Source organism: Corylus avellana, chromosome 1 (genome assembly GCF_965113065.1).
Source record: "Corylus avellana chromosome 1, dhCorAvel1.hap1.2, whole genome shotgun sequence".
NCBI classification, from domain to species: domain Eukaryota; kingdom Viridiplantae; phylum Streptophyta; class Magnoliopsida; order Fagales; family Betulaceae; genus Corylus; species Corylus avellana.
This window is the reverse complement of record NC_142490.1, coordinates 9736131-9760029: the sequence shown is the minus strand read 5'-3', so window position 1 is coordinate 9760029 and position 23899 is coordinate 9736131. Positions and strand designations below refer to the sequence as shown.

General features: G+C 35.5%; 1 protein-coding gene across 1 annotated transcript; it reads left to right on the top strand.

The window, feature by feature from the left end:
• Positions 1-2796: 2796 nt before the first annotated feature.
• ARI8 (IBR domain-containing protein) lies at positions 2797-23381 on the top strand. The gene is made up of 15 exons (XM_059581781.2): positions 2797-3269; positions 5288-5412; positions 5812-5917; positions 6056-6146; positions 9539-9711; positions 10619-10723; positions 10905-10993; positions 12273-12380; positions 12734-12824; positions 12950-13039; positions 20860-20907; positions 21856-21927; positions 22000-22099; positions 22179-22305; positions 22768-23381. The coding sequence occupies exons 1-15, from the start codon at positions 3048-3050 to the stop codon at positions 23042-23044; spliced, it is 1824 nt and encodes a 607-aa protein (XP_059437764.1). The 5' UTR covers positions 2797-3047; the 3' UTR covers positions 23045-23381.
• Positions 23382-23899: the final 518 nt, after the last annotated feature.

Genomic DNA, 23899 nt, shown 5'->3' with positions numbered 1-23899 from the left:
AATCACAAGGATAGTCCATTATACAATTTGTTTCTAGCAATCAGCACTCAATCTCATTTTAGAGAGAGAGACTTCACCTTCCCTATGTAGTAAGGTCTTTCCCCCCTCCCTAGTGAGGTCCCCTACCGCATTCCTTCATCATACTCAGTATTACATGCGCAACTCCACTTTGCTCACTAGTGCTTTTTGCTTCCGCCGTTGCCACCCGTCACTTCTCCATTGGATATCCATGTGTTGACGTGTAATTCTCACGCTTCGTACAACCTTTTCCAAACGCCATCCTCTTACTTGCACTCAAATGGTACTATTATTCCGTGGGGTTTTTTTTTTTTGCTATTTATTTATTTTTTCTTTTTCTTTGTTCTTGGTTTATTTTGTTGCTAGTTGTCTCCCTGGTTGTGTATGGTTTATCGCTATGGTGGGGACTATTTTGTGATTGTCCCCCTTTTTTTTCTTTGCTATTTTGTAGATTGTTCTGTTTATGGAAACCTGTCTACGTTTATTGCCTTTTATGGTGGCCCCAATTACCTCTTTGGACTAGATAATTTATTTGACCTATCCCCAGCAACTTTATGAGTAGAACTATCACCTTTGTTTTTGTTTTTGTTTTGGTAATTTTTCATTCTCCCTTTTCCCCACTTTGAATAGAAAAGAAAGAAAAAAAAACGTTTCTTGTATTTATATTTAATAAGCAAACAAGAAGAAAATATATAAATGCATTATTAAGATTCGATGCAGGTTTTAAAATCCTTTACAGAAAATGGATTCGAATTACTATATCTTGATTTATTTTTTCAAGTTTAATTAATCTACGTATATATTAATCCAAACAAATAAATTAATCTAGTTATAATATATACGTACAGCGCGTGTTATTTATTTAACAATTAATATTAAACAAGCCCAGCAGTTGTAATATAATAAAATAAATAAAAATTAATATTCAATATTCGAATTACTCTGATTTTCTAAACCATGCCCCAAGTTCAAATAGTGAGCTACGAACCTACCTCCTCAATCCAAAGCATCCAGCCAAAAAAAAGCCACGTGGCAAATGCAACCATTTTTGGATGTAATATTTACGTAACTTCCTCAAATACATCCACATGATCATATTTTGGACTCGGATGAAATTGAGAGGATCTATTTAGTTATTTTTAGGGGAATAATTTTGTCATTTTATATATTTTTTTTTGACAAAAATACCCATAAAAGTAACTAAATGGATCCCTCCATTTCATTGAGGATCCTTTTCCTCGTATTTAAGCCGAAACAAATAAAATTAAAAATAACTGCCGTCTCCACATCATATTTAGGAGTTACTTAATTAAGTAACTACTAATAGTAGTAATTATCGGAGGTCTTGAGTTTGAATCTCTTTAGGGGTTTTTTTTTTTTTTTTTTTGGTGCCAATTATTTACAAGTAATATTATGTGATGTGTTTTAAAATTACTATTAGATCAAAATATAATAATTATTATTTGAAATTCAATGATAATTTTAAAAGATAATTCACATTTGGGAAGACACGAAGAAGATTCTAATATTTCTTTTGGCATTTCTCATTATTTATATTAAGATAAAACTTTAGAAAACTTTGAATTTCTGCTCGTTTTGACATTACTTCTCAAAGTTTTAAAATTCTTAATTAAGGGTATCAAACTTTCAATTTCTTTCAATTACTCATTTTTGATAGAATTTTCTGTTAATTTTCATCAAAATGCCTAGAATATCTATTTTTTATTTTGTTTTTTTTTTATAATAAAAAATATGGGTATTTTAAGAATTTTGATAAGATTTAACGAAAAATTCTAATAGAATAGAGTAATAAAAAGTTTAATACCTTTAATTGAGAATTTTTGAACTTAAAAAAGTAGTAAAAGGTTGTGAAGGTTTTGTGAAGTTTCCTTACGTTAAAAAAAAAAAAAGGGAAAGGAAAAATATTCTTAGATGGACAAGTAGTCAATTGTGTTATTGGTTTAAGTCCTTTTCAGCACATGAAAAAAGGAAAAGGAGAAGAACCTGACTGAAAATGGAAAACAAGTTGAAAAAAAAAAAAAGTGGAAAAGGAACACCCATGCATCTGTTTTCCAATTCATATTTTACCACCATTTCCTCACTCCCTCCATCCCCTAAAAGGTATCCTTTTTTTCCTGTTAATGGTGAACACACACGTTTGCGGAATATGATACTCTTTAATTTAAAATGGACCGAAAAATATTTAGTTCATGGTTATAATTTTTTATTAAAAATTTTAGAGCTACAAATAAAACAATTGTTCTACTAATAAAAAATATTATTTTATATTAAAAATAAAATAAAATAAAATAATAAAATAATAAAGGGTGATTGACCACCCCATCTTAACCATAGGAAGTGGTTGGACCACCCCATTTAAGTTGGGGGTGGCTCCCCAAGGGCTGGGCAAGGGTGAACCACCCCAAGGGCCATGGGGTACCTTCGACCACGGGTCTGGGGTGGCCAAAGCCACCCTCTGCCCCCAACTGGGGTGGTCTACCCCTTATTTTTTATTATTTTATTGTTTTTATATGAAATAATATTTTATTATTATTTTTCATTTGTGGCTCTAAAATTTCTTCTTACAAACTGGATATTCTCCAGTCATTTTGGACTGGAGATGTTCAAGATCCCACATTTGCACAAACCATCTCATTGATTAAAATGGCAATCTCGTTTTTTTTTTTTTTGGGTTAAGATCATTTAATTACAAAATAAAATTACAATAATTTCAAGTAATCAAATCATTTCATATCATCTCTCTCTCTCTCTCTTCTAAAAGGCCTCCTTTCTGTCTTTCTCTCTCACACACATTTTTCCTCATCAAATTCCCTCATTTCTCTCATCAAAGCTGAATCCACCACTTCCTAATTTCCACTTCTCTCTCCATTTCACCCCTCCTCTTCCCACAAAATTTCATTCCCACCCCATCCCTCCACTGTGACCTCCAAAAGCACCCAATTTCTAGGGTTTCAAGTTCCATTTCCTTTGCTCTGAAATCCCTAGCTGAAGCTGTAGAGCTAGCTGATATGGAATCGGAGGACGAGTTCGACATGCACGACGCCCACGATGATGAGGAGCATGACGCCGTCTCGGTCGATAATGATGACGACGATTTCTACAGCGGCGGCGACGACGATGGCACCGCCAACGCCTTCGCTTTCGACAGTGATGACGCTGACGTCGCCGATTACGAGTTCATCGACAACGATTCAGACGATTCCGACGACATCGCATCGCACCGGCACCAGGTGGCTTAGTTTGTTGGAAATTTGAGGCTTTGTTCTTTTTGTTGTGGGAATGCTAGTGGTTTTCGTTTTCATAATTGGGCTTATAATATTTTTGAGCTCTTTTGTTGTGGTAATGTTAATTCTGCTTGATTTTGGGTATTGGTTTTGTTTTTTAAGCTTTTCAGAAATTTTTGGGTTTTTGGGTCTGCTAATGTTAGCGGTGATTGATTTTGATAATTGGGGATAATAGGGGTTATAAGAATTTTTGAGCTTTTGTGTTGTGGAAATGTTAATACTGCTCGATTCCGGTGTTGGGTTAATAGTTGTTACCAGAATATTTGAGCGTTTCTGTTGCAGTAATGTTAGTTCTGCTTGATTTTGGTTATTGGGTGTAATTGGAGTTATGAGAAACTTGAGTTTCTTTGTTGTTATAATGTTAATTCTGGTTGCTTTTTCTTTTTCTGTAGTAATGTAAACTCGCTTGCGTTTGATTATTGGGTTTAGTTGGGGTTATGATAGTTTTGAGTTTATCATAGTGAAAATGTTAATTCTGCTTGATTTTGGCATTGGATTTTTGTCAGGATCATCAGAAATTTTAAGCTCCCCGACCCCCCCTCTTCTGAGTTGATGTTAATTCTGATTGATTTTGGTATTGGGCTAGTTGGTTGTTACAAAAAATTTTTGTTTTGGATGAGTAGGTTAATAATTTGGAGCCTAGTTCTCAGTGGTAATGTCAATTTGGGTGAATTGGGTATTGCACATATCGATAGTGTTAAACAATGCATAGATTCAACGACTACTGGTTGAACTTTGATTTTTTTGGGCATTGCTAACAGTTGGACATTGTTCCTTTCTTTGCAGTTAATTGAAAACTGGAGGTGATTCTTATGTTGTTGTGTTGGTAATATTAATTGGGTTATTAGGGGGTAGTGTTATAAAGTTATTGTTAGATTGAATCACATGGATACCTAGGTTTTTTTTTTTTTTTTTAAGAAATATGAGCCTTTTATTGCTATTGTAATGTTAATTGATGTTGATTTTGTTATTGGGTTAATAGGGACAGTTTATCAGAGTATAAGTAAGACTGGAGAATTGTGATATGTCAATGAATTTGATCTGGTGGGTGTTGCCTTTGATAAAGTAAAAAGTTTATTTATTTATTTTAATGTGAATACGTGAGATTTCTTTGAATTTGGACGTGGTTAATTTGAGGTAGTCTCAGCAATTTAACAATAGAGGACTGGGAAATTTGGAGACGTTTTATTGAATACTTTTTTTTGGATAAGTAATTATGATATAAAAGAGCGCAGAGGGGCGCAACCCACATACACGGGACGTTTTATTGAATACTGAATGATGCAAAGTTTGAAATAGAACCGTTCTATTGCATATAATGTTGTTCTTGGACATAATTGTGACACATGGATGTTCATGGAATTTCCCTAGATTGCAAGTGGTTACTTTTCTAAAGTGGTATCCAGGTGATCTGTCTTTTTTCTCTTCTTCTTTCTTTTTTTTTTTTTTTTTTTTTTTTTTTTCAATAAGTAGCAATCTGTATTTTTATGTGAAATATGTAAACGCTTTTCTGGCAGTCTTAGTGATATAAGGTTCTAAATAATTTTTACTATGTGGTAATATGCCCACTCCCTGCCCCCCTTTTGTGGAATCAGGTTATATGAAATTTTTGTGCATGTAAACTCTACAGTCATTGATATAGTTAACTTTTGGGACTCTTGTACATGGAAGTTAGAAAGGTAGTTGAACATCTTTGTAATTATGGGGATTCATCCACTAAAGTGGATAAAGAACTTGTTTTTTGCATGTTTATGTGTGTGACTCATGATTTTTAATTCTTTTCGTTTTCATCATAAATATTATGTTCTCCTGCTATTGGATTGTTTATAAACACCAGGTTTTCCACTACAAGCACACACTTATGCATATGCATGCATAGTCGAGTAAAAGGAAATGAGTCTTTTGGTTGCATTTCTGTAATTTTTGTAATATTCATCCTAAGTGTGCCTGGTTTCTTGTCTTAGCAAAACTATACCATTTTGAACGAAGCGGATATTCATCAACGACAAGAGGATGATATCATGAGGATATCCACGGTGCTTTCCATTTCAAAAGTTGCAGCAAGCATGCTGCTCCGATACTACAATTGGTAAAATTCTTTGACTATTATGAAGTCCTATCTTATCTAATAAGCTTCTTACTTCTTTTGGAAGAACATTATAAGTACATTTGTCCTGACAAACTGCTTTTAATTCTGAATATGTGCATGTAAAAAAACAAAAAAGAGAAGGGAAAAAAAAAAGCTTGGGCTTCAGTTTACTTATTATACTGACCTAGCTTGTTTGTATCTGATAGGCTTTTAATTCTGAATATGTGCAAGTGAAAATCAAAAAAGAAAAGAAAAAAAAAAAAGGCTTGGGCTTCAGTTTACTTATTATACTGACCTAGCTTGGTCTGTGTATATTGTTTGTATCTGATAGGCCCTAGGTTATGAGGTATTGTGGTGCCTTGATGTTCTGAAGAGTTTATTTCTCCTATGTATTTGCAGGAGCGTCAGTAAAGTGCATGATGAGTGGTTTGCAGATGAAGAGAAGGTTAGAAGGGCTGTTGGCTTACTGGAGAGACCTGTTATTGAATATCCAAATGCTAGAGAGGTAAGCAGTCCATACTTTACTACATTAATTGAGATTTTCGACATTTTGCTTGAAAGCTGGGATGCTGACTACTTTGTTTATTCTTTTTATAATTATGTATGCCTAACATTCTTCCGTTACATTTTCTTGTATTGACAGCTGCCTTGTGGGATATGCTTTGATACCTATCCTTGTGATAAAATTCATGCGGTTGCTTGTGGTCATCCCTTTTGCAATTCATGCTGGGCAGGTTTGTTCCACTGGAATATCACTCTATATAATTCAGTAAAAAAATATGGAAAATAGTGGGATGATTGTTGCTTCTTCCCATGAGTCCAGTATTTTGCTTGGTAGAGATACCCAACCAGATTTAGTTACCAACATCATGATAACTTTCCTACACTTGATCCTATTATAATTTTCGTACACATCCAATCGGCGAAGGAAAGGCAAGGCGCACGAGTGATAGCGCTGGGTTCCCTTTCTTGTGTACTTAGGGGCGCTTTGCGCTTTTTTTTGTTTTATATAACATTACTTATCAAAAAAAAAAAAAGAGTGGGGAATCCATTGACTACCTTCTTCATTGTGAAGTAGTAAGAGATTTATGGAGCTCACTTTTCAATCTGTTTGATGTTGATTGGGTTATGCCTATAAGGGTTAGAGAGCTGTTGGTGAATTGGGGAGGTCAGGTGGGGCATGGTAACACTTTGGAAGTTTGGAGATTGGCTCAATTGTGTTTAATGTGATGTATTTGGAGAGAGATATTAAAAGATATTAATAAATTTAATTACTGTATATCTAAAACCTAAACTAGTAGGTTTCTTTTTTCCAACAGTATTACTTCTTACATGGACTTTTTGTTTACATGACCACTATTGCCAATTAGGTTTCTCTTTGAACTCTACCAAATAACATTTCCCCCGTTTTCTTCAGCTCTCCCTTGTGTTTTCCCTGTCTTCATTACTTTCAAAGTTTGGCAGGGTTCTTTCGTAAAGATCATATCAAAATTTAATTGTTCAATTGAAAAATGCCTAAATGGCCTTCATTTTCATATAAAAAATCTACAAGTTTTTATTTATTTATTTTTTTTATTACGGAAGTTGAAGAGAAGTTCAGTTTATTTATAATTTTGAATAGGCAATAATTTTGCAATCCACCGTGATTGATAATTATAAGAGGGTCAAATGCATTGGAAATAAGATTTAGAGCAGAATTAGCACATATTCTTTTTTTTTTTTTTTAGTGTTGGACTCTTGCTAGGAGCTTCTCAAATACTAATCGTTGTTTGGAATTTCACGGTGAAGAGGTGTGAAATGATATTAGCAAGTTTGAATATTATTGATGGCAGTCAACTTATTTATTTTGGTAAGTAAAGCAAGTTTATTAGCGCAAGTGGTGCAACCCAAGTACACATGACGTATATAAGAGAAAAACATCCCACAAGATCAAGAACAAGGAAAGAGAGCACAAAAATCTACAAAGCTAGAGACATTAATAATGGCGCAAGCGGAGATCAACTCATAAAGGGATTTGAGGAAACAAAGCTGTAGATCCTAGCTCATCTTCTCACGATCGTCGAAACTTTAAATATTCCTTTCTCACCAAATACGCCGCATTCGACAAAAAGGGATTACATTCCAAATAACATTCAAATCCTTCAGTTAGACCTTCTCTTTTAATGTGCAGGAGCTCCACTACCCGACTAGGCATTACTTACTCTACACTAAACATCTTAAAAACTAAAACCCACAAGCCTCTCGCAAAGTCACAATGAAGAAGAGGTGATCAAGAGTTTCCCCACTCTTTTTGCACATACACCACCAATCTATCACTTTGAAGTGACGCTTGCGAAGATTATCCATAGTTTGAATTTTCCTAATGACGTTGTTTATGTGAAGAATGCCACCCTCAAAGGAGCCTCTAGTTATTCTTCCAAGGAAAAGAGTTGTCAACATTGGGAATGAGAGCTTTTGTAAAATGTTTTGACTAAAAAAGATTGTCTTTTGGAGGGGACCCAACCCCACTTATCTTCCACACTCCGACTCCTCCTAACATAATATAGAGCATTGAAAAGAGAAGAAACATACTCCACCTCCCAATCATTTACCAATCTGATTATGCCAATGCAACGTCATTGTGAGGCAACATATGGTTCGAGCATCCCTATCCCTTGCAATGCAAAATAACTCCAGAAAGGAGTCCTTCAGATGATGATCACCACACCAAATGTCATGCCAAAACTTGGTCTGAAAGCCATCACCCACCTCGATAGAAGGCATCCTGATCATATATTTCCATACATTCGCCCAATGACAACTATAGAGCATCATTCACCCACCAACTATCATATTTTTTATCCACAGCCTGTCACCAAAAAGCCTCTCTCCACAACATACCTCCATTACCACTTTTCCAACAAAGCATGATTGAAGGTGAGCAAACTCCTAATTCCCAAACCTCCAAAGCTAAGGGGAGTACAAACCCTCTTTTAATTAACAAGATGGAACATAGACTCGTTATCCAAACCCACCCCACAAGAAATTCCTATGCAGATTTTCTATCCGATTAGCAATGCCGACCGGGATAGGGAATAGAGATAGGTAATAAGTAGGCAAGTTGGAAAGCGTATTGATCAACGTTAACCGACTGCGCTTGGATAGATAGTCTTTTCCACCCCATTAATCTTCTCTCTGTTCTCAATAATTGTATCCCAAATAAATTTGGCCTTTAAGGGAGGCCCAAATATGAAGAAAGGGCTGGGACAAGTAGGCCCATAAAGTGTATCATTATTCCTTGCCCCCACCGAAATGCTAGAGAGAAAGCCCCTTGTAGGTTGGGGGGGGTGTAGGGGAGGGTTTTCAAGGGAGAACTGTGTTCTTATTACCCTAATTTTAGTTTTATTATCATTTGTCTTAAGTTTTAACTATTAGTATTTATGGATTCCAGAACCTTTGATGTCTATGGCGTAGAGGTATAACATTGAGTTTCTTCTAGATTGGCATTTCTCTTGTATACTTGGGTTACGCTTTGCGCTTATAATGATATTTCGATTATTTATCTTAAAGAAAAAAAGTTAGTAGATGAAAACTTCATATGTTATACACAATAATATGTATTATGATTTATGATTATCAACTGTTTATATTTTACTTATTCTAGCTTATAATTTGTTTTGGGGGGGGGAGGGTTTTCAAGGGAGAACTGTGCTCTTAGTACCCTAATTTTATTTTTATTATCATTTGTCTTAACTATTAGTATTTATGGATTCCAGAACCTTTGATGTCTATGGCACGGAGGTATAACATTGAGTTCCTTCTAGATTGGCGTTTCTCTTGTATACTTCCTGCATACTTGGTTTATGCACTGCGCTTATAATGATATTTCGATTACTTATCTAAAAAAACAGTTAGTAGATGAAACCTTCATATTTTATATACAATAATATATATTATGATTTATGATTATATCAACTGTTTATATTTTACTTATTCCAGCTAATAATTTGATACATCTTGGGGAATTCATATCCAATGTTTGGTTCATGTCTTTTTCAACCTTGTTATTTCTTGCTTCAATTGGAGCTTAACTTCTGGTTGGATTGATGTGGATTTTTTTTTTTCATCCTTTCGTTTTCCTCTTCAGGTTATATTGGCACAGCCATTAATGATGGTCCTGGATGTTTGATGTTGCGATGCCCGGATCCATCTTGTGGTGCTGCTGTTGGTCAAGATATGATTAAATTGTTAACTTCTCATGAAGACAAGGAGAAGTATTCTCGCTACTTCATCAGATCTTATATTGAAGACAATAGGAAGGTAATTTTAAATTTGGAACTGATGCATAGGTGTCCCTTGTATCTCCAATAAATCCAATGTGCAACTAGTACTTTTTATATTCTACAAAGATCTTCCAATGATATAATTATATGCCTTTTGTTTCTTATTTCTGTTTTTTGGGTAGATTAATTGAGACATGGAACCTGACCTAGGGACATTACGATTAATCATATTGAGGAGTATTTTTAAATTAAAGACAATAGGAAGGTAATTTTAAATTTGGAACTCATATGAAAAATTCATAAAAACTTTACTTATAAAAAAAAATTTTAAATTTGGAACTGATGAAAATTGGTGCTTGGACCTTTGATAAAGGATACACCTACAGAGAGGAACAGCGACAAAAAGTAAACCTTTAGACTTTTGAGTTTTGACCTTCTGTTATGGGAAACACTTCTTGGAACAAACAAGAATGTTAAGACACTCAGTAGGTGACGGGAGTAATCTAGAATCAGTATCGCAATTATATCTCTAAATATCAAGAATTTTCGAGATTTGTGTTTTTCCTCTTCTCCCTAATTGGGTGTCCCTCTTGTATACTCCGTGTGTACTTGAGTTGTGCTCTTGTGCGTTCGTTCTTTATTTATCTCTAAATAAAGCTTTGTTCTTGAGACTGTGCTCACAGAGTTTGCTTCGATTTATGTTCATTTAATTTAAATTGTTATTGGAACCGGAATTCTGATGATGAATAAGTCTCAATTGAAATTTTTTTTTTTGGCTCTGGTTATTCATTTATTTTGCATGTAATTATTACTCTCTTATATTAATTATGGTTGTAAGTTGTGACTTGGCTTAGAAACATTAAGTTTGCCCCAATTTTTTCTTAAATCAAGGGCTTTGTTTACTTTTTTTATTCACACTGGTCATATTATGGGTTATTTTGTAGACCAAGTGGTGTCCGGCTCCTGGCTGCGATTATGCTGTGGATTTTATTGTAGGCAGTGGAAGCTATGATGTTACTTGTCGCTGCTCATACAGCTTTTGCTGGAATGTAAGTGTCTTTGAGTTGATTTATTAGTTAGCTCTTTTACTTGGAATATCTTTGGTAACCTTTTGCTGGAATATAAGTTCTATGTAAGTTGTTTATGTTAGTTAGCTCTATATTGGTTTTTTTTTTTTTTTTTTTAATTTGTGTTTTTGGCACTCTTCATAATTGGAATTTGACTTTGTAGTGTACTGAGGAAGCTCATCGCCCAGTTGATTGTGGTACTGTGGCAAAGTGGATACTGAAGAATAGTGCCGAATCTGAAAATATGAATTGGTAATGGAACAAAGTCATATCATCTTAAGCCTTTTCCTGTCATTTTGATTTATTTTTAAATTGTTGGCGAAAGGAAGATACTAAAACTGGAGACGGAAGTAATTAAATGCTAGGGTGTCTTCCTTTGGGCTACAGAATTTTGGATCAGAATAAACCTTGTATGTCAGGATAAGGTGGCCACATTTATACCTGAAAGGATGAATAGTCATAGCCCAGGCATTGCCTCGAGAACTGTATGACTGAGCAAATCTCCATGTCATTCTCTATAAATGTGTCGTGGTTTTTTTTTTTTTTTTTGATAAGTAATGAAGTATGTTAAAAATCCTGAAAAAGGGGGTGTTAACTACAAAGTGGACACCCTGAAAAAAATAAAAAGAAATATATACAAGTCAAGATCTAAAACTTTGAGAAATTAAAAAATTGAGAAAGAATGTGGAAGAGTCAAATGAAGAATGGACCGAGACCCTTTTTCTTTTATTTAGTTTCCAAGAGCGTTTGGAAGAAAACTTTAAGAAAATCCCACTTCATTTTGCCCATTGATTGTACCACACGATCAAATGCTCTCCTGTTCCTCTTCAAATCAAATGCACCGCATAAGTCATGAGGGAGGTTCTGTTCAAACAACTAATCTGCCTCCATACAAGGCATATGGCAATTGTTAATAAGATAACAATTGATACCAAGATTATAGGCACGGGATAGCTGTTTAAGTATAATTTATTTATAATTCATCATTGTGATACCCAAGATTGGTTCACAGTAAATAAAATCTTCACCATTTGGAGATGAGCTGAAGAACACCATTCATTGACAGGAGTAACTTAAATAGGAACTATGTTAAGGACACAAAAGGAAAGTCAAATGCTGGCGATTCTTTACAAATGAAGTAGTATTTCTCATCATTTAATTGTTAATAGTTGGATCCAAGACTAATTTGTTCTATGTATTTTTTTTTATTGTTTTAACAGTATGTAATATCAATTTTTTGTGGGTGTACAATTTCTGAGTCCATTTAAAAGAAAAGATGAAAATCCTGGAAACATGGGGTTTTGGATCAGTGATAGGTTGAACGTATTTCAAATCTCTTGAGGTTTTTTCTTTGTTATTTTTTTGTAATATTTCTTTTTGTGCCAATGTTTTGCCTCACCTTGGGAAGGCTGAATCACCTGTTGTTAAATGCATCGGTATCTCATAAAAGGGTGGCTTTAAGAGAGATTTGGTTATTAATATATTTTTTCCCCTAGATGGTGCTGAGCTATTTACCTGTGATAAATTTCAGGATATTGGCTAATTCCAAACCCTGTCCAAAGTGCAAGCGGCCGATTGAGAAAAACCAAGGCTGTATGCATATCACATGCACACCACCTTGTAAATTTGAGTTTTGCTGGTAAGCTCATAGACTTGTCCTAATCACGATCATTCTCTAGTCTTGGTTCTGTACATAATTTCTCAGAAACACTAGATTTCAAATTGTGCATCGTAGATGGTAGTTTCTATGTTAAATCTTCTTTTCTACGTAGACGTCACTTGTATGCTGGAAACCCAAATTTTGTTGATTTGTGATTTTTTTTGGGTGTCATTATGTACTCAATAAAAATGGAGGTGCTTTATTTTCAGGATCTTCTGCCGCTAGAGTGCTTTGTTAACCTTATATTCTTCTTTATGCATATGTGCTCTCTCTCTCTCTCTCTCTCTCTCTCTCTAATAATGCATTTACGTATGCATAATATATGCTTGCAGGCTTTGCCTTGGAGCATGGTCAGACCATGGTGAGAGGACAGGTGGCTTTTATGCGTGTAACCGTTACGAAACAGCAAAGCAAGAAGGAGTGGTATACTAATAGTCTTTTTTAAAATAAAAATAAAAATCGTCATGCTATTTGCATAATGTTGTGACATTATCATCAAGGACATTTAGTGAATGCTTCATCAATTTTTTTACTACTGTTGCTTGCAGTATGATGAGGCTGAGAAGCGAAGGGAGATGGCCAAGAACTCCCTAGAGAGGTATACTCATTATTATGAAAGATGGGCAACAAACCAATCGGTATGTGTACTAATATATCAAATTGAATCAATATTGACATGATTCTTATCATTGTGCTTTCAATGCTCAGTTTCTAAAATGACCAGTATCAGAAATTTTCATTTTCATTTTCTTGGTGTTGTGAAATTAAATGTATTTTTTCCTTAGCATCTGAAGAAGGTAAGTTAGGTGCTTGATTTGTTGCTTTTGTCTCCATTTAATTATGAGAAAGAACTGATTTCATTGCCATTGCCTTGGTAGAAATCTATTTGGGAAATGCTATTGTCAGCTGTTAGCAATTTTCAATATGGTGATTTTTGGAGTTTGGACTTCATACTTTTTAGTGGTTTTAGAGCATTCCCAACAGTGTCCTTATAAGTGGTTTCCTTCCCTAAATTGAGAGAAAATTCCGAAAAAAGTCGCAAAAAGTCACCCACAACAGATTCCCTTTGCAGAGATCCTTGTGCTTATTAAAATAGAAAAAAAAAACGTAAGCTCTCTCCTCTCACATGTTTTCACGCAACGTCATCTCTATTCTTCTTTTTCGTCCGTTCTTCGTCATCTGGACGTAGATCTCCTCCACCTCGAAAGAGACATAGCCAATCGTTCCATTTTCTGGATCTCTCGCTCCTTCGCAGCTAGGACCTCAATTCACCATCTTAATCTTAAGCTTGAAAATCTCAACCTCTGCAGTGCTCCCATGTTCGTCACTGCTTCTCTGCACTCTCTTAACTATACAGTTTGATTTAAGCTTTTTCAATACATTACTACTTGTTTCCTTGTGTAATGTATCACTATAATTGTGATAGAAAAAACATATGGCATCTTTTTGCTCTATTAACAACTCGCCAAACTAAGATTTTCGACATTTTAAAATGAACATGTTAGCAGCTAGGAGAGCACATTATTACTCAGCACCAAGTTGGAAATCATTTTGAAATTGCAATAAGGTAGCCCGTCTCAAGAATAAGAATACCCACGAGCTAAGAGATCACCATCATTCAACACTAAAATTATTCCATAATGGCCACAAAGAGCCAGCAGGTCTTTCTATTTATCCCTACACTCTGTAATAAGATAATAATACTCTACACAAATACCAAATCAAAATTAAATGTCTAACGAAACAAAAGAAACAAGCACAATGGATAAGCCAAGTCATTAGCAAAAATCAGCTACACGTATTCCCCTACTTTGATTTCTAGTATATTTAATCGAAACAATAATCAAGCCCACGCTTTCAATTAAAGCTAGATCCTAAGATTCACAATCACATTACAATAATCACATGTGAGAGAAATAATTGAGGGCTCATAGGCAAGTCGCTCTCCTTTGTTGCCGAAGACTACCAAAACGATCATAGATTAACGTTTCACACTAAAGAGAAAAAAAAATCAAACAGAGATCATAGGGTTTGTAGAAAATTCAAGTTCAAACTAAAACGGTAAAAACAAGGTTTACTAATTATAAAAAAGAGGCTTTAAGCAAATTTACCTTAAAAGGTAACAAAGCGAATGGAGATGATATGGCCGATAATGATTGGAGACTTAAAAATTTTATGTGAACCTAGAAAAAAAAGTAGAATAAAGCATGTAAATAATACATTTATTTATGATAAGGAGAATAAAAAAAAGATTATTATACATGAGAGTTGCTAAAGATGGTCTAATGCTAGGAAACAATCAAAAATCAAAATCCAAATAGCACAGACACAATTTGAACTCAACCACTAACGAATAATTATAAGAGAAATTAATAATAAAGAAACTCAACTGAATAAGAGCGAATATTTAACACAAATGATTTTTTATGATTGATATTGTTTTAGTACTTACATTAAAAATTCAACAAGAACAGAAAATATTTGATTTTCTGTATCAAAATTCGTCCATATCAAGATATCATAGCTTACACAGACCATGAGGACGACTCATCTACAACTAAGATATCAAACCAATGTGGGAAAGAATCAAGCCTAGCAAGGAAAGTGGAAGCTGATAAGTCAACAATCCAACAATTCAATTGTAGAAGAAAATTCACTTACAAATAGAAACAAATTGAACAAATTGCGTTTATCAAGCCAGACACAAGTCAATGCGCTATGACAATATAATTAAGAAATGAGTTACTTAATAGGAGTGCTTGACAAAGATAATAAAGTGTGTGCCACTGCAATGCAATATGTCCACGAATGTTCCCTTCTTTTAAACCTGCCCAGTGCATCGTTGGTTATATTAATAGGCTAAAAAACACCATGATAGTGTACCATCGCCATGACATAAACCAAAACTAAATCATATAGGGCGTCAAACATATCCAAGTCAAAGAAGAAGGCTATAAAATGATGGTTATGTTTGTTAAACACTTTCCTCTCCCCTCAATACTATTCACTTCCTTTTTCCAAAAAAATCAACATCAAAATATTCTAACTTTTCACTTTTTATATTACATCATTCACTTGTTACTACTATTCAAATAAAAAAATCACTACAAAACAAAATTTTTCCACTTTTCAATTTCACTTTTTCACTTTTCTATACCAAACATTATTCTCATTCTAACGGGGGAAGGGGAGGGGGTTAACAAACAAGGCTGATGTGTCTAGTGTTGACATAGAAATCAATTATTAACAACAAAAATGAGGACCCCGATGAGAAACTCAAAATTCCCAACAAAACAAATGTGAATAGAGGAATTGCCAATAAAAACAAAAGAAGCATACACCAATTCATTTAGATTGCAAAGCTCCATCCCTCATAGCATGCATTAGAAAAACATTACATGAACAGAACAGGTCTGAAAATGATGTCCTCACGAGACCCAGATCAACAAAAACATTTATTTTAGATAAATTTACAACAAATCACACCAATTACAACCAAATTGCTAAAAGATCCAATCTTACATACCAAAATCAAAACACATCGTGCCAAAGAAAATAGGAAAAAATTAAAAAATTAAAAACAGAACCAACATTTGTGATGTTCAGAACCTTATCCGCATAACAACAAATCAAACCCAAAACAAAATTGAAATACAAAAAGAAGAAACTTGAACTCTGGAGAACAAAAAAAGTTTCACATATGTTTTATACTTTAACATTATATAACACAAAACGAACCATTCTAGCTGAATCATATCTCATTGTTCTTCTCCTCTATCGGCTAATCTCTTTCTCACTAAGCTTGAGCCGAACAAGGGATAGCTGTTGGGAAAGAGTTGTAATTAACAACTCCACAAAGTTTGGAATTGCAAAAAATTCCACCATAAACTCTAAAAAACTAATCAAGGGAGTCAAAAACCCAAAGACCAAAATCAACGATCAATAAATTACTCAGAAACAGAGGCCAAAAATTGAAATATTAAGCAAGAAAAAATGTGAACTATGGAGAAAAAATGTAATCTTTTCTTAAACACCTCGTCGATACCAACAATAATCGTCCGACAGCAAGCTTAACCTCCAAACCTTTATAAATCAACTCAATTTAAACTACAATGTAAATCTCCATATAAACCCTAAATTTACATCTCAAATCAGAACGGGGAAAAATCCTTACCTTGTCTCGAGCTTTCTTCCTACACATTGGTTTTCCTCTCATTCGTCGATCGGTGGCTAGAGTTGCTATGGGATGGCACCAGCAGCCATCAACACCTCAGACTCGAAAACTCTATCTCTCAACTCTCTCTATCAGACTTGTGTTCTCTCTCTCTCTTTCTCTTTCTCTTTCTCTTAGATCGTCTCTCTCTCTCTCTCTCTCTCTCTCTTGGCGTGGCTGCTCAGAAGAAAAGGGAGAGGATGAAATAAGGGAAGAAGATTGAAGATGAAGGACAACAGTAAAAACAAAAATCGAGCGTGAGTTTACATTCTAGACGCTAGTGCAGATTTTGGATGAAAAGACAAAACAAACCGAAATAAAATCATTTATTTCTCACCAATTGAAAGGATCAGTCAAATAATGAAGGGTAGAACTGTAATTCGCCACTTATCAAATAAAAGTTACTGTACAGACGGCTTTGCCACTTTTTTATATATCTTTAGGTAAAGATATCAACCGAGTCTATTATTTTTGGATTGTAGATGTGATTGGTTTTAAGGTATGGGGTGAAGAGCTAACTTTTTTTTTTTTTGATAAGTGGGGTGAAGAGCTACCTTAGCTTGCTAAAGAGAGAAGACTGGGAAGAGAGGACTGTGAGAAAGAGACAAGACAGTGTGGGAGGGACAGAGTTTTCCTCCAAACTGGGTTGGAGGAACTTCCTTCAACCCAGTCTATAAAAATGACGTGTCCATTTTTTTAATAACATGTGAGATGCACGTAAGTTTTTAATATTATTTATTTAAAATTTGTCCTTACTATTAAAAAACATGTGCATATCACACGTTCAAATGACGCATGTCATTTTTATAGACTGAGTTGGAAGAAATTCCTCTAACCAAGTTTGGAGGAAAACTTGTTCCGGGAGGGAGAGAGCGAGAGATCAAAGAAGACCACCAAAGAAGATGAAGGACTAAACCCCAAAGGGGGAAGGACCACCCGTTGAACCTTGATTTTGATTTTTATAGAAATTTCACCCCCCTTCCTCAATTGAAGCTTTATTTTTATAGAAATTGGTTTGTTTGGTTGGATGTTCTATTTTATTGAGTTTTCCATTGGAGAGGTAGGAGCTTGCAGAAGACGAGAGAAAAAGTATAGGTGAAAAATAATATTTTAAAATGATATGAGGAAATGTTTTTTTTTTTTTTTAAGTAAAGAAATATTAATCAAAAGCGCAGAGGGGCGCAATCCTAGTAGACAGGGAGTATAGAAGAGAGCGACTAACAAAAAGAAAAAGAAGAAGAGAACATAAAAAGAAAGTCAGAGAAGTTGATCACTAAGGGTGCTAGCCAGTCAACAGTCCAAGTGAAAAGGGTGTACAAGAAGAAGTGGATAAGGTTCTCAATGTTCCTAGACGAGTCCTCGAAACATCTAGCATTTCTCAATCCAGATGCACCACATAAGGCAAAGAGGAACCATCTTCCACACAATAGCACTACGAGATTTGCCACCCGCCCACCAAGAAGTATACAACTCCCTGACACTACTAGGCATCACCCAACACAAACCAAACCGAGAGAAAATGGCATTCCACTGGATACGCGCAACCCCATAATGAAGAAAGAGATGATCAGCTGACTCCCCATCCATTCACACATGCAACAACGGTTTATCACAACAATACCTCTCTTCCGAACATTATTCAAGGTTAGAGTCTTCCCAAGCGCGGCCGTCCAAGCAAAAAAAGCCACTCTCGAAGGAACCTTAGTGCGCCAAATACTTTTCCAAGGGAAAGGGATGGGATCTTTAGAAGCAAGGATCCTGTAAAAAGATCTTACCTCAAATTCCTTTACGAGAAGAGATCCACCACATCCTATCCTCCCCTACCCTACTCATCAAATGTGAATACAAGAGCGTGTAAAAAGAGGCCAAGGCCTCCACTTCCCAATCATAAACTCTGTGAATGAAGGAAACATTCTATTGCACAAAGCCATTTAGACACTCCCTATTATCCGCAATAGATGCATCCTTATAGTGGCAATATTGAAGAGTCCAGGAAAAGCATCTTTGAGAGACATGTCATCACACCAGATATCCTTCCAAAACCTGATATTGGACCCCAAGTCCAGGGACAAATCTAATGTGACATTGGAACGACCTCCACCCCTTGCAAATGTGCTTCCATAACCCCGCCCCATGCGAACCACTGGGATCCCTAGAACGCCAACCACCCCAAACCGCACCATACTTAGCCACCAGGATCTTCCTCCACCAAGCCTCTTTCTCATGAGCAAATCTCCATAACCATTTCCCCAACAAAGCTTTATTCATCAAACGCAAATTCCTAAACCTGCCTCAGAGATCGAAGAACATACCTTGTTCTAACTGACCAAATGGAACTTAAACTTATTATTAATCCCACCCCATAAGAAATCACGTTGAATCTTCTCCATACGCTTCGCCACAGATGCAAGGATAGGAAACAGAGACAAAAAATAAGTGGAAAGATTGGATAAGGTGCTCTTGATGAGAGTAATCCTCCCCCCTTAGACAAATACAACGTTTCCACGGGGCCAGCCTTTTGGCATACTTCTCCAAGATGTCCTCCCAACTTGCCTTGGCCTTGAACCTAAGCAACGAATTAGGCATGTGTGTATATTCTAATTCTTTTCTTTCTCAAAGGATTTAGTGTGGGTATATACTAAGTTGTTCTTTAAGAAAGCATAAATCTGTGAAAATCGACAAACAAATTAGGCCTAGGGTATGGGTGTATACTCCCGGTTCCCCATGTTGATTACTCCAAGAACTCACAAAAGTATCTTTTGTCACTTTATTAAGCTCAAGACTTGATTTTCCAAATTGACTTAAATAACTAATCCATACCACATGCATATGTTGATTAGGCATATTCATATGAGGAATTCAATAAAACAGGAAATAATCAAGTTAAGCATCACAATATGATTATTACAAATGCGCCAATATTGAAATATTAAAGAGACATGATTAGGGCTTCATTCTAGTCCTACTAAAGTATTTAGTTACATATAAGTTTGATGCTAAACATCTTCATAATAAAATAAATAGGAAAAGAATAAACCTGGAAAAATGCTTCTTGAAGGGCCGCAAATTCTTCTCCTAGAGATTGTGTATGGAATTGTGTCTCCTAAATTGTGTATTAAATTGTGAGGCTTAGAGGTTTATTTATAGGGTTTAGGAGAGTCCTAGAAGCCCTAGTAATCCTAGGAAATTCGGAGTCCAGCCTCCTAGTCCAATTAGGAAGTAACCCTAGTACAAATCGGAATAGGATTCGTCTAGATTTGCGTTCTTTTATTGCCGGACGATTTTGGCATAGCAGAAGTCCGAATTAGGATTTGTAGAATTTTGAGTTAGCTTTTCAATGCCGCTTGAATCACCTCAATTGGATACTTGAGCTGAAAGTTATAGTCAAAATACCGAGACATGTGCAAAATCCAAATTTGAATTTAATCTGATTTTAACTCCAATTAGAGAAATTCTGATTTAATCATTTCCTTTATTTGATTAAACTTAACCACATTATATAGGTCTTTTTTTATGATTTGTTAAGCTTAACTATATCTTTTGGGTCTTCCTAATTTGCCCTTTAAGCTTGGAACTTTTCCGGAAACGCTTTATTTTCTTCCATGACCTACAAAAACACAAAAAATACAAAAAGAAAATAAAATAGCACAACATAACAAGGCTAAAAAATTAACAAGTGTAAATTAAGGGCTAAAATATGAATATTTTGGCACTTATCAGAAGTGTATTTAGATAGATAGGGAAGTAAAAAGTAGTTTGATTCCTCAAATTTGGTGAAAATCAAAGGCAAGTTGCTGGGAATGCTCTTAGACGAACTTTTGGTTGAAGTTAGGCAGTCAAAACTATAATCTTTTTTGCTTAGATGTGATGCGGAATGACAAGAATTAATTGGGTCTTGCATTTTTAGTAGATGTTATTAATATGGTATAAGATCCTAGGATTTGAAAAAAGAAAAAAGAAAAAAAAAAAGTGTTGTTTGCAACAGTGCGGAGTCCATGGCGGTCTCATGCCACTGCAATTGACCTCATCAATATGAGATGTCATAAATCTACAACATTGTATCTACTCCTATAAATACTAGTGTATGAACGAAAAGGGTGAAAATTTTGGTATGACTTTATTTTCATGACATTAACATGTTTTAGTTTTTACAGTTGATAGCTTTCTGTTTCTCCTTTTTTTTTTTTTTTTTTTTTTAGCAGAATAAAAATTAACTCGTTAATCACTTTTCTGTCCTCATTGCAGTCTAGGCAAAAAGCACTCGCAGATCTGCAGCAAATGCAAACTGTGCATGTAAGCAAAACTTCTAACCATCAATTTGTTGGCTAGTGATACTTGTATGGTTGATTTATTGGGATGTCAATTTATTGGAATCTGCATCTAACATCCGTGTGGAGATGTTACAGCAATATATTTCAGATGTCCATTGGTTGGTAACTAATCATTGTGTAATTAACATGATTTAAAACAAATTCCAATATTGGACAACTGCTTTAGTTTCTCCTTTGGTGATTATTTTTCCTGATTTTCTTGTTCTTTTTGTTCCTACTAGTTAGATGGCTTTTCATGTATACTCCTTGGGCACCTTATGCTCTTAGTGATATCTCGATTACTCTTAAAAGAAAATAAAAAATAAATAAATAAAAATCCAAGATTAATATCCAGTTAAATAATTTTTAAAAGCCAATTTTTTCTTAGAGTTATTCTCAAAGTAAGGTCAAGTTTTGGGAAAAATGAGTGGTAAGACCTATCCCAGAACTGGTGTACCCTGTGACATTTTTCTTCAATGTATTTAGAAGGCCTGTGTAACTTAAGTTTATTGCTTTAAATTCAGGTCTTTATATTTTCTTAAAACAAGTGTGAATGAGTCAAGAAAGACTCTGCGCCCTCTCAGCTTCTCCACCCCTCCCCTTAAGCTTCGGTTTTCCTTTATTAAACAACTCAATTCTTCAAATATGTCCACATCCATTTATGATATTTTTTCCCTGATTAGATATGATTTATATACAATATTAAACGCTTCTGTGAAGCTTAATTTCCATTATGCAGTATAGGATTGGTGTTCTTTTTTGTGTTTGTGTTTTTTTTTTCTTTTTTTTTTGGGGGGGGGGGGGAGGGGGGGGTGGGGTTTGGTTGAGAAGCTGAAGAGTGTTTGTTGCCTGAGTCAATCAATCTTTGATTTTGTAATCATTCTTTGTTTTTCCTAGTTGTGAAGAGTGTTTATGTCCATTTATTTTGTAGCTTGAGAAGCTGAGCGACATTCAGTGCCAACCCGAGTCACAGCTAAAGTTCATAACAGAGGCCTGGCTACAGGTAAATCAGAAGTTCTGCATTGCATGATAGAAGGTATGCTTATCTTCCTTATCAAATATGCTGTGTATGCAGATAGTTGAATGTAGACGAGTTCTCAAATGGACATATGCGTATGGATATTATTTACCAGATCATGAACATGCCAAGAGACAGTTCTTTGAGTACTTGCAAGGTATGTCTTTTCCACTAGCTTGAATCAGACATTGTATCTTGGCCTGCTTTGTTCCATTTGAAATCTGTTTCTCATGCAGGTGAGGCTGAGTCTGGGTTGGAGCGACTTCATCAATGTGCAGAGAAGGAGCTACAAGTTTACCTCAATGCAGAGGGTCCATCAAAGGATTTCAATGAGTTCCGCACAAAGCTTGCTGGACTGACCAGGTGACTTCCTACAGAAAATTTCACTAGAGATTTTATGTTTGGATAAGTTGGCTCAATTAATAATTAACGTAATTCAGGATTCTGTTGAACTCAAAGATATTGGAAAATTCATAGTAAGATACCGAGAGGGTGAACGTATTAGTGGTGTTAGATAAATCAAGTAATTTTTTTATCACTCAGAAAAGTCCAACTTGGTGTCTGAAAATGCCCCCTGGTCTAGGTGGTAAGCCACATTAGCGTTGTATTTTTAGGCCTGGTTTCTGAACTCATCTCTCATACTAACTTGTCAGTCAAAAACCCTTCATAGCTTAGCTCGTACATAACCTTCTGCAGAATGAAGAACCTATTAACTTTTTAGAGGCCGATTTTCACTTTTCACTTATCCTTTCTACTACGCATATGACTGACTCAATATTGTGGCTCCTCCTGTTACTGATAGTCTTGTGATTCCAATGGCAACAGTGTGACTCGGAACTACTTTGAGAATTTAGTCCGAGCTCTAGAGAATGGTCTATCAGATGTGGATTCTCATGGTGCCTGCAGCAGGACAGCAAGCGCAAAGAGCTTGGGAGGCGGGAGCAGTAAGGGGAGAGGTGGGAGGGGAAAGGGAACGACATCCACCAGATCAAGTAGTTCCAGCAGAAATATTGATGATTCTGGCCGCTGGTCCTGTGAACATTGCACCTTTTCAAATGTCAAGTCGGCCGCCATCTGCCAGATGTGCCACCAACGGCGGTGAACCTCTCGTGTCCTATGCAAATTGAGCCACCCGGACGCGCGGAAGATTGTGTTTTGCCTCTTTGGCTGGCTGGTGTTGATGGTGAAGAGGCCCTAGTCAGTGGGATTGTCATGGAGGAGACATTCCCATCGGTAAAAATGGAGGAGACATGGGAGGTGAGGGGAGAAAGCAGAATTTGGAAATTAAGGTTGGGATGGGGAGTAGGAGAAATAACTGTACTGTTTATGTGGTGTGTGTGTGTGTATTGGATAATGAGAGGTGTATATAGTTGTTGTTGTTTGTCCGACTACTTATATAATCAGTGGATCGGATCCCATGCAAATGCCTTCATCTGTAATTTGAGTTGTAGCAAGCTTTGAAGCGTCCACGTGGGTGGGTTGTTGTAAGAATGATCTGGGGTGGGTTAGAGCCTAGAGGGGACAATGAGTTGTATTGGCCCCCTCCCCTGTATGAATGAAATAAAAAAAAAAAAAAAAATGTCATGTAATATTTATAATCCTATTGAACGCATGACCCATCTTCTAGATTTTTATTTTTTGTTCAACTCCTTTTTTGGGACCTTTCAATTTCATGCTATATATTACGGAGAAATCAGAAATCTTTCTGGCCTAACTTCCATGGAAGCAATGAGCAACAAAACTAACAGAATCTCTCTTTCAGGACAATGGTGGGAAAATGCTCTTGGTTTACTTCAGCCCTATACTAAAACAATGTGAATTGCCTCTAATATATTCAAACTTTTGAAATCCCACCATATTGTCTAGGATAATAGAGGGTGAATGCTTTTGATTTACTTTGTCACTATTATGAGCACAGTACATGTTTTAGATGGCCAAGTTTTTTACATCTTATATT

Excerpts from the sequence above, each read along its gene's own strand:
- ARI8 (XM_059581781.2), top strand. The coding sequence starts at position 3,048 with ATGGAATCGGAGGACGAGTTCGACATGCACGACGCCCACGATGATGAG. Across the intron at positions 6,147-9,538 it reads TTGCAATTCATGCTGGGCAG|GTTATATTGGCACAGCCATT; the intron begins GTTTGTTCCACT and ends TTTCCTCTTCAG. Across the intron at positions 22,100-22,178 it reads GTTCTTTGAGTACTTGCAAG|GTGAGGCTGAGTCTGGGTTG; the intron begins GTATGTCTTTTC and ends TTTCTCATGCAG.